The 12,033-nt window shown below is 40.4% G+C and overlaps 1 protein-coding gene and 1 pseudogene across 2 annotated transcripts in view; both read right to left on the bottom strand.

Moving 5' to 3' along the window:
- The window catches only part of FCHO2 (FCH and mu domain containing endocytic adaptor 2), a 127,301-nt gene that overhangs the window by 85,363 nt on the left and 29,905 nt on the right, over positions 1-12,033 (bottom strand). For both annotated transcript variants that reach the window (XM_054488367.1, XM_063664894.1), the window contains exon 5: positions 11,817-11,969. In XM_054488367.1, coding sequence (XP_054344342.1) covers positions 11,817-11,969 — 153 coding nt within the window. The remainder of the gene's footprint in view (positions 1-11,816; positions 11,970-12,033) is intronic.
- Positions 5,186-6,160, bottom strand: LOC129036784 (CTD nuclear envelope phosphatase 1-like; annotated as a pseudogene).

Genomic DNA, 12,033 nt, shown 5'->3' with positions numbered 1-12,033 from the left:
AATAAATTTCTTTTAATAGCAATTTCTTTTGAGACAAACACCTAGCAGGTTTTCTTTTTATAGATTGTGTACAAAATAAGATACCACACCTTCTCAACTTACCATTCAACCCTCTCTCTAACTTCTTGTTCTGTACTATTTAATATGTCTTGGCTCTCCAAGAAAAAGAAAGCTTCTTGAAGACAGAAACAATAACATGTATTTAGCCTTAAAAACATTCATAGTTCCCAGCGTGGTGATAGGCTAGGAACTAAACATTTATTTACTGTTGCATGCAAATTATCACTTCATAATATAATAGCAAATCAGAAAAATATTTGAATAAGTCATTTTAAAAAGTAAGCATCTATTCTAAAGCCTATAGCTAAAATAAACTCAAACTAATTTTATTATATTAATGAAGTGGAAGAATTCAAATAATATTTTGCTATGATTATTTTCCAAGTAAATATATATGCTGTGTTATGGACAATACAATGATAGCTTCTCACTAACAAGAAATTTATAACCTAATAGAAATAAAGGATGACTACATGGAGGAACATTACTACTTATAAAAGATATGTATTTCTAAAGTATAAACAAAGAAATTATGTTATAACACTATGCATCAAACATTATAGGTCTTTAAGAGATGGAGGGAAGATCCTGAATCATTTCATCTTCCTATACTCAAGTAGTCTCTAGAATTCTAACTAATTTTGCTACTCAAATCTCTACTGAGTCAAGAGTGATAAAACCATTAAGGCTTTTACACCAGCATATTTTCATAAATTTCTTTTTTTCCTCTCATGATATTCTCACTATAAATCCTGGTCTATACATTCAGCACTTATTTGTTCACTACTTCTGGCTATAAAACTATTACCTTTATCTCGAAGGTTAACGGCTGGATCTAAATCAAAATTCTAAACAAAGAAGTTTTATAAGCATACCCTCTGATATCAGGAAATTATAAAATTTTATTTCTCTTATTTGAAAGCATGAAGAAAGAAAGAAGGTACTCTTTTTAAGTTCTAACTTATATTTTTTCAATCAGCTTTTTTTTTTTTTTTGAGACAGAGTATCACTCTGTCACCCAGACTAGAGTGTAGCCTCAAACTACTGGGCTCAAGTACCTCAGCCTCCCAAGTACCTAGGACCATAGGCACATGCCACTATGCCTGGCTAATTTTTTTTCTTTTTTTGTAGAGATGGGCTCTCACTGTGTTGCCCAGGCTGGTTTTGAACTCCTGGGCTCCTACCTTGGCCTCCCAAAGTGCTGGGATTACTGGCATAAGCCACCACCATGCCCAGCCTAGCTCTCACTCTTGAAAGGTAAAACTGATATGCCAGAGTCAGAATCTTAAGGAAATTACAAATCAACTTTAAGAAGCACCTTTAATACAAGATGATAGGGAGAAAAAAAATGAAAGAAAAAAGAAATAGAGAAGCATCTTAGAAAACTGACAAGAGAAGCACTAACTAATAAAGAAATTTCTTTTCTTTTCTTTTCTTTTTTTTTTGAGACAGGATCTCGCTCTGTCATCTGGGCTGGAGTGCAGTGGTGCAATCATGGCTCACTGCAGCCTCAATCTCCTGGCCTCAAGCAATCCTCCTCCTGCCTCAGCCTCCTGAGTAGTTAGGACTGCAAGTATGTGCTACCAGTCTTGCTGTTGTAGGCCTGGGCTGGAGTGCAATGGCGCAATCTCACACTGACTAATTTTTTTAAAAACTTTTTGTAGAGATGGGGTCTCACCACGTTGCCCAGGCTGGTCTCAAACTCCCAGCCTCAAGTGATCCCTTCACCCTGGCCTCCCAAAGCACTTGGGATTACAGGCATAAGCCACTATGCCCCACCAGAAACATGTATATTTTCTGAAAGCAAGAAACATCTTTCATAACAAACAGCTACACAATACTAAATTATTAAGTCAAAACAACTTTCTAAACAACATATTATGCTTAGTTAGGAATGCTATAAATTCTTAAGGTAGAATTATAGAAACTGAATGGCCTCATCATAAAAAAGTGACAACTTTTGTAGTCATTATTAAAAGGGAAGTTGGGCCAGGTGTGATGGCTCATGCCTGTAATCCCACCACTTTGGGAAGCCGAAGCAGGAGGATGGCTTGAGACTAGGAATTTGAGACCAGCCTGTGCAACATGAGACCTTGTGTCTACAATTTTTTTTTCATTGAGGCGGCGTTTCACTCTTGTTGCCCAGACTGGAGTGCAATGGCACGATATCGGCTCACCACAACCTCTGCCTCCTGGGTTCAAGAGATTCTCCTGCCTCAGCCTCCCAAGTAGCTGGGATTACAGGCATGTACCACCACGCCTGGCTAATTTTGTATTTTTAGCAGAGATGGGGTTTCTCCATGTTGGTCAGGCTGGTCTCAAACTCCCAACCTCAGGTGATCCGCCCGCTTCGGCCTCCTAAAGTGCTGGGATTACAGGCGTGAGCCACTGCCCCCAGTCTTTTTTTTTTGAGACTGAGTTTCACTCTTGTTGCCCAGGCTGGAAATGCAGTGGCATGACCTTTGTTCACTGCAACCTCCACCTCCCCGGTTCAAGAGATTCTCCTGCCTCAGCCTCCTGAGTAGCTGGAATTACAGGCATCCACCACCATACTCGGCTAATTTTGTATTTTAGTAGAGACAGGGTTTCACTACGTTGGCCAGGCTGGTCTCAAACTCCTGACATCAGGTAATCCACCTGCCTCGGCCTCTCAAAGTGCTGGGATTACAGGCATGAGCCACCGTGCCTGGCCTACAAATTTTTTTTTTTAATTGGCTGTGCATGGTGGCACATGCCTGTAGTCCCAGCTACTCTGGAAGCTGAGGTGGAAGGATTGCTTAAGTCTGGGAGTCCAAGGTTACAGTGAGCCATGATTGTGTCACTGTACTCCAGCCTGGAAAACAGATGGAGACCCTGTCTTGAAAAATTAATTCACTAGTTAATTAATTAATTAATTAATTAAAATAAAAGGGAAGTTGGAGCATTTGTTCTTAAGAGGAAACTGTGCTTTAAAAGTAATAGCTACATTTCTTCTCATAAGCAAAAGAGTAGCTTTAATACATTACCTATGATAATAAAACAAATCTAAGTTTTATTCATTTCCTTAGCATTATAAATTTATTAATATACTACTAAAAACATTTTAAGTGCCTATGACTTTTATAGTACAATCCATGAAGCTAGTATATACATATAAAATAAGTACTTAGTCAATAGTCCACAAACATGAGTACCTACTAAGTGGTGTTTTATAAAAATGAAGGCTTGTGGTTGGGTGTGGTGGTTCACACCTGTGATCCCAGATTTTGGAAGGCTGAGATGGGCGTATCACCTGAGGTCAGGAGTTCAATATCAGGCTGGCCAACAAGGTGAAATCCCATCTCTACTAAAAATACAAAAATTAGCTGGGCGTGGTGACGCATGTCTGTAACCCCAGGTACTTAGGAGGCTGAGGCAAGAGAGAATCGCTTGAATCCAGGAGGCAGAGATTGCAGTGAGCCAAGATCGTGCCACTGCACTCCAGCCTGGGTAACAGAGCGAGACTCCATCTAAAAAAAAAAAAAAAAAAGGCCTGTGAATGAGTGAATGAGATGATAACCAAATTATGTTATAACAGCTATAGTATTTATGTTTTTAAGTCACAAAAAAATTATTCAAAGATCTATGACTTTTTAAAAAAAATGTACATTCTTGTTAATAAAAACCTTATGATAGGCCAAAATAACTGACTTGGATTAAAATATATTACAAATCAGAGAACCCACTAACAATATCTAATATCACAAGCAGAGATGCCACCTCTGAAGAGACCAATTAGAAAAAAGCACCCCTTCCTCTGAGAAGTCCATCCCACCAAAGTCCATCCCTGTGAAGCACAGGGTGAATTTTAGCCAACTCACAACGCTTGGACACAACTACATGCTCCACTCCTGCTCAATATTTTAATAAAAAAGAAATCATGAGCCGGGCCTGATGATTCACACCTGTGATCCCAGCTATTCAAGAGGCTGAGGCAGTGAGATGATTGCCTGCGCCCAGCAGTTCCAGGCTGCAGTGAGCTATGATCATAGCACCACTGCACTCCAGCCTGGGTGACACAGTGAGACCTCATCTCTAGACCAAAAAAAAAAAAAAAAAAAAAAAAATTCCTTTAATTGCATCTAAATCATCACATTAAACTTGTTTTGGTTTATATGAAAAGACTCAGAATCAATTATTTATGTGTAATCTCTAATCATCATGTATTTTTTGAGTGGTCACGGCATACTAGGTACTATGGTAAGCCCACTGGGGTTCACAAAAAAGAAGACAACAGTATTTAGCCCAGCAGTACTTTAACCCTCTGGATAGTTTTAACTAATTTAGATCATACACATTTGCATTAATGGTATGAAACCCATACCAATTCACTGTTGGGCATGAATGTTATCGTATCTACCAAGAGTAAACTGCTCCTGTGACTTACATTTTTTTTTCTTTTTTGAGATGGGGTCTCTGTTGCCCAGGCTGGAGAGCAGTGGCTCGATCTCCGCTCACTGCAAGCTCCGCCTCCCAGGTTCACACCATTCTCCTGCCTCAGCCTCCAGAGTAGCTGGGACTACAGGCGCCCGCCACCACGCCTGGCTAATTTGTTGTATTTTTAGTAGAGACGGGGTTTCACTGTGTTAGCCAGGATGGTCTCGATCTCCTGACCTTGTGATCCACCCGCCTTGGCCTCCCAAAGTGCTGGGATTACAGGTGTGAGCCACCGCACCTGGCCACATTTTTTAAAGTAATTATTTTATTTTGAATATGGTCAGCTCCTGTCCCATTCCCCTTACTTTCTCAACACATGTAATTTCCATCATGTGTTTATTGTTTACTGTCCCAATACATGTCCCTAATACTTTACTTGTATATAAATAGCTTTTTTTTTTCAGTTTTGTACAAGAGTTTAGAAAAAAAAAATCAAATCACAACAAAGCTGACTTGGGTTCTCTTTGAGCCTCCTTGATCACCGTATATCTGTGGCTCTGGCCAGTCCTGCCTCTCCACCACAAACACTGTTTTAGTTTTCCTAGGCCTCCGCCTGTCTCCCAGCCTGAACTCCATTCACACATGGACTGTGAACACGAAGTTAGAGTGAGGCTGCTTCAGGGCCCCAGGCCCATGCGTCCATCCAGACTCCAAGTGGAGTGTAGGGCTTCCAGGGCAGAGAGGGGTTGGAGGAGCAGACCCTGCCCAGGCAGGACATCAAACGGCATCCCAAGGGCTCGCCCTCCCTTTCCCCCCAACCCCAACTCAGGTGAAGGGGGAGCAGCTGTCACCAGGGCCTATACTGGTGAAGGTTGCGGCTCAGCACGGAACGAACATCAGCGGTGAACCTGAGGGCATCCAGCATCGGGAGCAGGTTGAGAAGGGTTGTGTCACTGGGGTCACTGAACCAGGAATTGATGGTGATGGCCTTGTCTGGATGGCTCCTGTAAACCCTTGGGGAGTTATCCAGGATCACAACGCTGGAGAGGTCACTGTGGATCACAGGGAGGTCCTTGATGTAGCTGCCCAACTCCAAAGTGCAGTGCTGTGCGTAGTATCTCCTCTTAAGAACGCTTCTGCTATTGTCCAGTTTATCTGCCACAGCAGAGCCATAGATCTCCATGCTTGCTATAAACACCACCAGCTCCCACCACTGGCTCACCACTTGCAAGAAGAAATCCACATGGGACCTCTAATGTACAAAGAAACGGACAGGATGTTTGTCTATTACCACCTTGAGGATGAAGTCAGGAGGCGTTCCAGGCCAGACTGTGAGCCTCAGGACCCCATCATGGTGGGAGTGAGTAAGTGTGTCATCCGGATCCAGCACCAGGATCCTCCTCTTCACCTAGCTGATTCCAGGACAAGAAGATAAGGGGAGGATATCATATCGAACAGTTTGGTGCTGAATTACCGTACAGATTTGCCACCGCAAAAGGGTGGAGAAGCTCCAGAGCTTGGCGGCGAAGGCCGCGAACGTGCGCAGCCCCAGCAGACACCGCGTCCGCATCATCCTGATGACCCCGGCACTGCCGGCCCCGCCAGCCCCCCGTTGCCGGGAGGGAGAACGGCAGCCCTGAGTGGCAGGAGAGGCTGCAGAGAGGGGTATGGAGCAAGCGGCTCAGAAAGTCACCCCTGGCGAGGTTTTGGAAAGCCCAGCGGAACGGGGAGCTGGCGGACAGGCGGCGGCAGCCTGCGGGGGCCCACATGGGCTGGGAGTGGCGCCAATGGCTTCGGGGAAGTTGCGGGCCGAGACACGTCGGGCTAGGATTGGGTCCTCCGAGACCAGGAGGGAAGGGGAAGGATAATTGGGGGAGGGGACAGTGGGGGAGGGAGCAAGGATGAAGGGGGGAGGGGGGAAAGCAGAGAGTCAATAGCTTCTCTTTTTACAGAGAATTAAAGGTTATATAAAAGGCATCAAATTCTACACATCCTTTTGAAACTTTTTCTTGCTCAATATTATGCTTTTTACATTTACTCACGTTAATACATGTCATTCTTTTTTAACGTGAATCCATCACCTAGCTTCAAGACTCAATCTATTCTTTCCCCTTTTCTTTGCAAGAGTAGTATTTATTTAAACTACTGTATGGTATCCCATTATATGAAATACGTAACAGGATTTTTTTTTTTTGAGATGGAGTTTCGCTCCTGTTGCCCAGGCTGGAGCGCAGTGGTCCGATCTTGGCTCACTGCAACCTCCGCCTCCGGGGTTCAAGCGATTCTCCTGCCTTAGCCTCCCGAGTAGCTGGGATTACAAGCGCCCGCCACCACGCCTGGCTAATTTTTGTCTTTTTAGCAGAGAAGGGGTTTCGCCATGTTGGCCAGGCTAGTCTTAAATTCCTGACCTCAGGTGATCCACCCACCTTGGCCTCCCAAAGTGCTGGGATTACAAGTGTGAGCCACCATGCCTGGCCAACAGGATTTTTTTTTTCAATTTGACAACTGATCTATGATTAGAGGAGCTGCTATGGTTTGAATGCTTCTGAAAATTAATCCCCAATGTGGCAGTATTGAGAGGTGGGGCCTTTAATAGATGATCCGGTCATGAAGGCTCTGCCCTCATAAATAGATTAATCTATTAATGTATTAATTGGTTCATGAATCAATGGATTATCATGGAAATAGGACTGACAGCTTTATAAGGAGCAAGGAGAGACCTAAACACACTCAGCCCCCACATATGAGGTCCTGCACCTTCTGAGAATTCGGCAGACTCCCCACAAGCAAGAAGGCTCTCACTAGATGTGGCCCCTCAACCTTGGACGTCCTTCTCATCCTCCATAACTGTAAAAAATAAATTCCTTTCTTTATAAATTACCCAGTTTCAAGCCAGGCATGGTGGCTCACACCCAGCACTTTGGGAGGCCAAGGCGGGAGATCACTTGAGGTCAGGAGTTCAAGACGAGCCTGGCCAACATGGTGAAACCCCATCTCTACTAAAAACACAAAAATTAGCCAGGTGAGGTGGCACACGACTGTAATCCCAGCTACTCAGGAGGCTGAGTCACCAGAATTGCTTGAACTCGGGAGGCGGAGATTGCAGTGAGCTGAGATGCCGCTACTGCACCCTAGCCTGGGTGACAGAGTGAGACTCTGTCTCAAAAAAAAAAAATTACCCAGTTTCAGGTATTCTGTCATAAGCAACAGAAAACAAACCACACCAGGAGTCTAATACATTTATATGTTATTATGATTATTTCTTTCAAATTATTTTCAGTTTTCTGTTTACTGACAAAGCATTTCCTTTTTTTAACTTTTATTTTAGGTTCAGGGGAACATGTGAAGGTTTCTTATATAGGTAAACTGTGTGTCACAGAGGTGTGGTGCACAGCTTATGCGTCACCCAGGTAATAAGCACAGTAACTGATAGGTATTTTTTCTGATCCTCTCCTTCTTCCCTTCTTCCCACCCTCTCCCCTCCAGTAGGCCCCAGTGTCTGTTGTTCCTCTCTTTCTATGTGTTCTCATTGTTTAGTTCCCACTTATAAGTGAGAACATGCAATATTTGGTTTTCTGTTCCTGCATTAGTTTGCGAAGAATAATGGGCTCCAGCTCCATCCATGTTCTCACAAAAGATACAATCTCATTCTTTTTTATGGCTGCATAGTATTCCACAGTGAATATGTACCACATTTTCTTTATCAAATGTCACTGAAGGGCATTTAGATATTGTGAATAGTGCTGCAATTAATATTCACAAGCATGTGTCTTTATGGTACAACGATTTATACTCCTTTGGGGATATATCCAGTAATGGGACTGCTGGGGTGAATGGTAGTTCTGTTTTTAGCTCTTTGAAGAATTGCCACACACTGATTTCCACAATGGCTGAATTAATTTACACTCCCACCAACAGTGTATAAGCATTCCCTTTTCTCCACAACCTTGCCAGCATCTGTTATTTGACTTTTTAATAATAGTCATTCTGACTAGTGTGAGATGGTATCTGATTGTGGTTTTGATTTGCATTTCTCTGATCATCAGTGATGTTGAGCTTTTTTTCATATGCTTGTTGGCTGCATGTATGTCTTCTTTTGAGAAGTGTCTGTTCATGTCCTTTGCCCACTTTTTAATAGGGTTGTTTTTCTCTTATACATTTGTTTAAGTTCCTTATAGATGCTGGATATTAGACCTTTGTCAGATGCATAGTTTGCAAACATTTTCTCCCATTCTACAGGTTGTCTATTTACTCTTTTGATAGTTTCTTTTACTGTGCAGAAACCATTACGTTTAATTAGATCCTATTTGTCAATTTTTGGTTTTGTTGCAATTGCTTTTGGTGTCTTTGTCATGAAATCTTTGCCCGTTCCTATGTCCAGAATGGTATTGCCTCGGTTGTCTTCCAGAGTTTTTATAGTTTTGGGTTTTACATTTAAGTCTTTAATCCATCTGGAGATGATTTTTGTATATGGTGTAAAAAAGGGGTCCAGTTTCAATTTTCTGCATATGGCTAGCCAGTTATCCCAGAACCATTTATTGAATAGGGAATCCTTTCCCCATTGCTTTTGTCAGTTGACAGACCATTTCTTTAAAGTGCTCCATTATTATCTTCAGATTTTCTTCCAAGCACTTGATCTTACCAAAAGGTATCACTAAAAGATTTTCAGAAAATAATCAAAGCCATTACTTCCTCAAATGGTCCTTAAATGGTCTGTTAACTGAAATATCAAAGCATTGTAGCTGTCCAATCATGCAACGAAGTTTGCACAGGCAATTCAACTACACCATAAAAGCTATCTTACCAACCATGACTATACAATACCATCAATTGAAAATGCATTCTGATTTCATATGAAGAAAAAAAAATATCCATTTTCTTTTTCTCTGGGGTCTAGGTCTGAATTTATTTAACCTGCTTAATACCTATAATGTACTTTCAATATGAGGGCTCTTGAATTTCTTCTATTCTGAAACATTTTGAGCTGTTAACTCCTCAAATATTACTTGTCCTTCCATCTCCTCCATTTTTTTCCTTCTGAAATTAGTATTAGATGAATGTTGGTAACATTTGCTTCTCCTACTATGTTCTGGGTAAGGTCCCTCCATACTATCTTCAAAACTCATTCTTTGACTATATCAAGTCTAAAGTTTCTTTTCTCTATTGCTTTTTAAAAAGTTCCATAACCATATTTTTCATTTCCAAGTTTTCTAATTAGCTGTTTTTTTCCATCTAGTAGATCTTGTTTCATTACGTTTAATTTCTTAATCTTCTTTAATGTAAGTTTATGTTTATTTATTTGAACATCCTCAAGACACATCGTTTTTGTTCTTTTTTATAAATTTAAATTTCATCTGGAGTAAATTCTTATTCCAATTATTGAATTTATTGGTTGTTCTAGTATTAGATTTCTTAGGTGTGCTCTACAATTTTGGTTGTTTGCTCATTCAGAATAGGAGTTTTGTTTTTTTTTTATTTTGCCCTCTCTTCTTCTCTCTCTCCCTTCATCAGTACTGCTAAACATTCATAGAATAAAACATAAATGGTACCTCCTAGAATTGTGTTATGCTTTATGCTCACCCATCCCCAAGCAGTTTTCAGGTTATCTCCTGCCACCCCTCCAAGGCCCCAATTTCATTTCAGTCTTATGAAAGTAATTTTTAATTACTTCCCTGCAAGAATATTGTAGATATGGCCAAAATAGTCATGAAATGTAAGAGCAAAATTCCACTGCCTACTTTAGGACTTTTGAGTTCAACAGCTTGCATAATCAATCTCTACGTGCCATTTTGGATTTCTGTTCTATTCTGGTCCACAGAGATAAAATATTATTCTTTTTGGACCCTGTTATTTTGTTTTCCCTTTTTATATTTTATTCGTAATTGCTATGTCTGAAGCAGAGGGTGTTTTCAAACCATGAATTTACTGTGTCTCATTTTTGCCCCTCCCAATTTTTATTATACAAATCCAATTTTTGTTTATTATACAAACACAATATATTGCTCCAAATTCATTTTTTTCATCTGTGACACAGTCCCCAGAAGGTCCTGAGATTATGTGCCTTATTGCTCCAAATTCTAAATCACCTATTTTCATTTTTCCACATTCTCTTCTAGTTTTTTGCCCATGTATAGTCATATATCATATTTCATTGGTTAGTTGTTTAAAATATTATGGACCTCAGGTATATAGAAATGGATTAATTATCACAAGTCTTGTAACAGCCCCTCTTATTTAATTATATGATATTAATTTCTGAGTTGATTTGGTTATTCAGACTTGTAACAGAAGACTTTCTATCACCATCTATTGTTAAAAATTAACTCATCAAACTTCAATGTAAAACTAGTATTCCGTTTAATATGCTTCATCAAAAATAAAGTATCTGTGCATTTAAACATGTAAAAGTATATAAATACACAGCCCTTTTATAGTCATAATCATACTACTGGTACAATTTGGTTTTCTTTTTTACTGGATATTTCAAACATTTTACAAAGCTTTCAAAATTATCGCTCCACATGGCTCATTCTTAAGTGAGATATACCACATCAACTAAGTAAATGGTTAAACTGTTTTGAAAGGAGAAAAAAAAAGCTACTTTCCATTAAAACATAAATGGAAGAAAAGGTTGTGGTTTACCACAATGCTACATAAATGTGCTCAAAGTCAGCAATAAATCACCACAACACATATTTAAAGCTTATGTGCAAGTACCTATATCTTTCTAAATATACCAAAATCTTGTTTCAAGACAATTTTACCTCATGGTTAAATTTTACACAAAGTAATTACCTCAATTATGTTACTACAAAAATATCCTGAAAATGTGTCACTGACATTTAAAAAATCATTGTTTTTGGTTGGGTGTGGTGGCTCATGCCTGTAATCCCAGCACTTGGGGAGGCCAAGGCGGGCGGATCACCTGAGGTCAGGAATTCGAGACCAATCTGACCAACATGGCAAAACCCCATCTCTACTAACAATACAAAATTAGCCGGATGTGGTGTCATGCGCCTGTAATCCCAGCTACTTGGGAGGCTGAGGCAGGAGAATCGCTTCAACCCAGGAGGCAGAGGCTGCAGTGAGCCAAGATCACGCTACTGCACTCCAGCCTGGGCAACAAGAGTAAAACTCCGTCTCAAATCAATCATTGTTTTTTAGTGCTTGCCAACCTATTTACCACAGATAACATACTTTACAAATCTCCTGTGTTTTACTTGGGTAAATCACTAGGACTGTAAGGCACAGTGTCTTCATCTTTAAAACGAGATAATTTTGAGTTTGATCTAAATATTAAATGCAATTTTGTATGTCAAGGTGCTTTGAAACCACAGATATGTAATTTTTATTATGATTACCTTTTCTATTTCTCTTTGTGTAGCTCCTTCCTTTTTCAAACGCTCCTGTTCTACACACTTGGCATTGTAATTTTCCTTGGATTTCTGGAGGGCCTGAGTTGTGCTCTGAATGGTTTGGACAGCTTCCAGAGTTCCTGCAACTTCTTCTTTAGTCTGTTTAGTATGAAACAATTCATCAAAATGACTGAACTATAAAGTATTCAATATCTGACCAATC

Source organism: Pongo pygmaeus, chromosome 4, assembly GCF_028885625.2.
Source record: "Pongo pygmaeus isolate AG05252 chromosome 4, NHGRI_mPonPyg2-v2.0_pri, whole genome shotgun sequence".
NCBI lineage: Eukaryota > Metazoa > Chordata > Mammalia > Primates > Hominidae > Pongo > Pongo pygmaeus.
The sequence above is the reverse complement of the archived record's forward strand: the minus strand, read 5'-3'. Positions and strand labels throughout refer to the sequence as shown.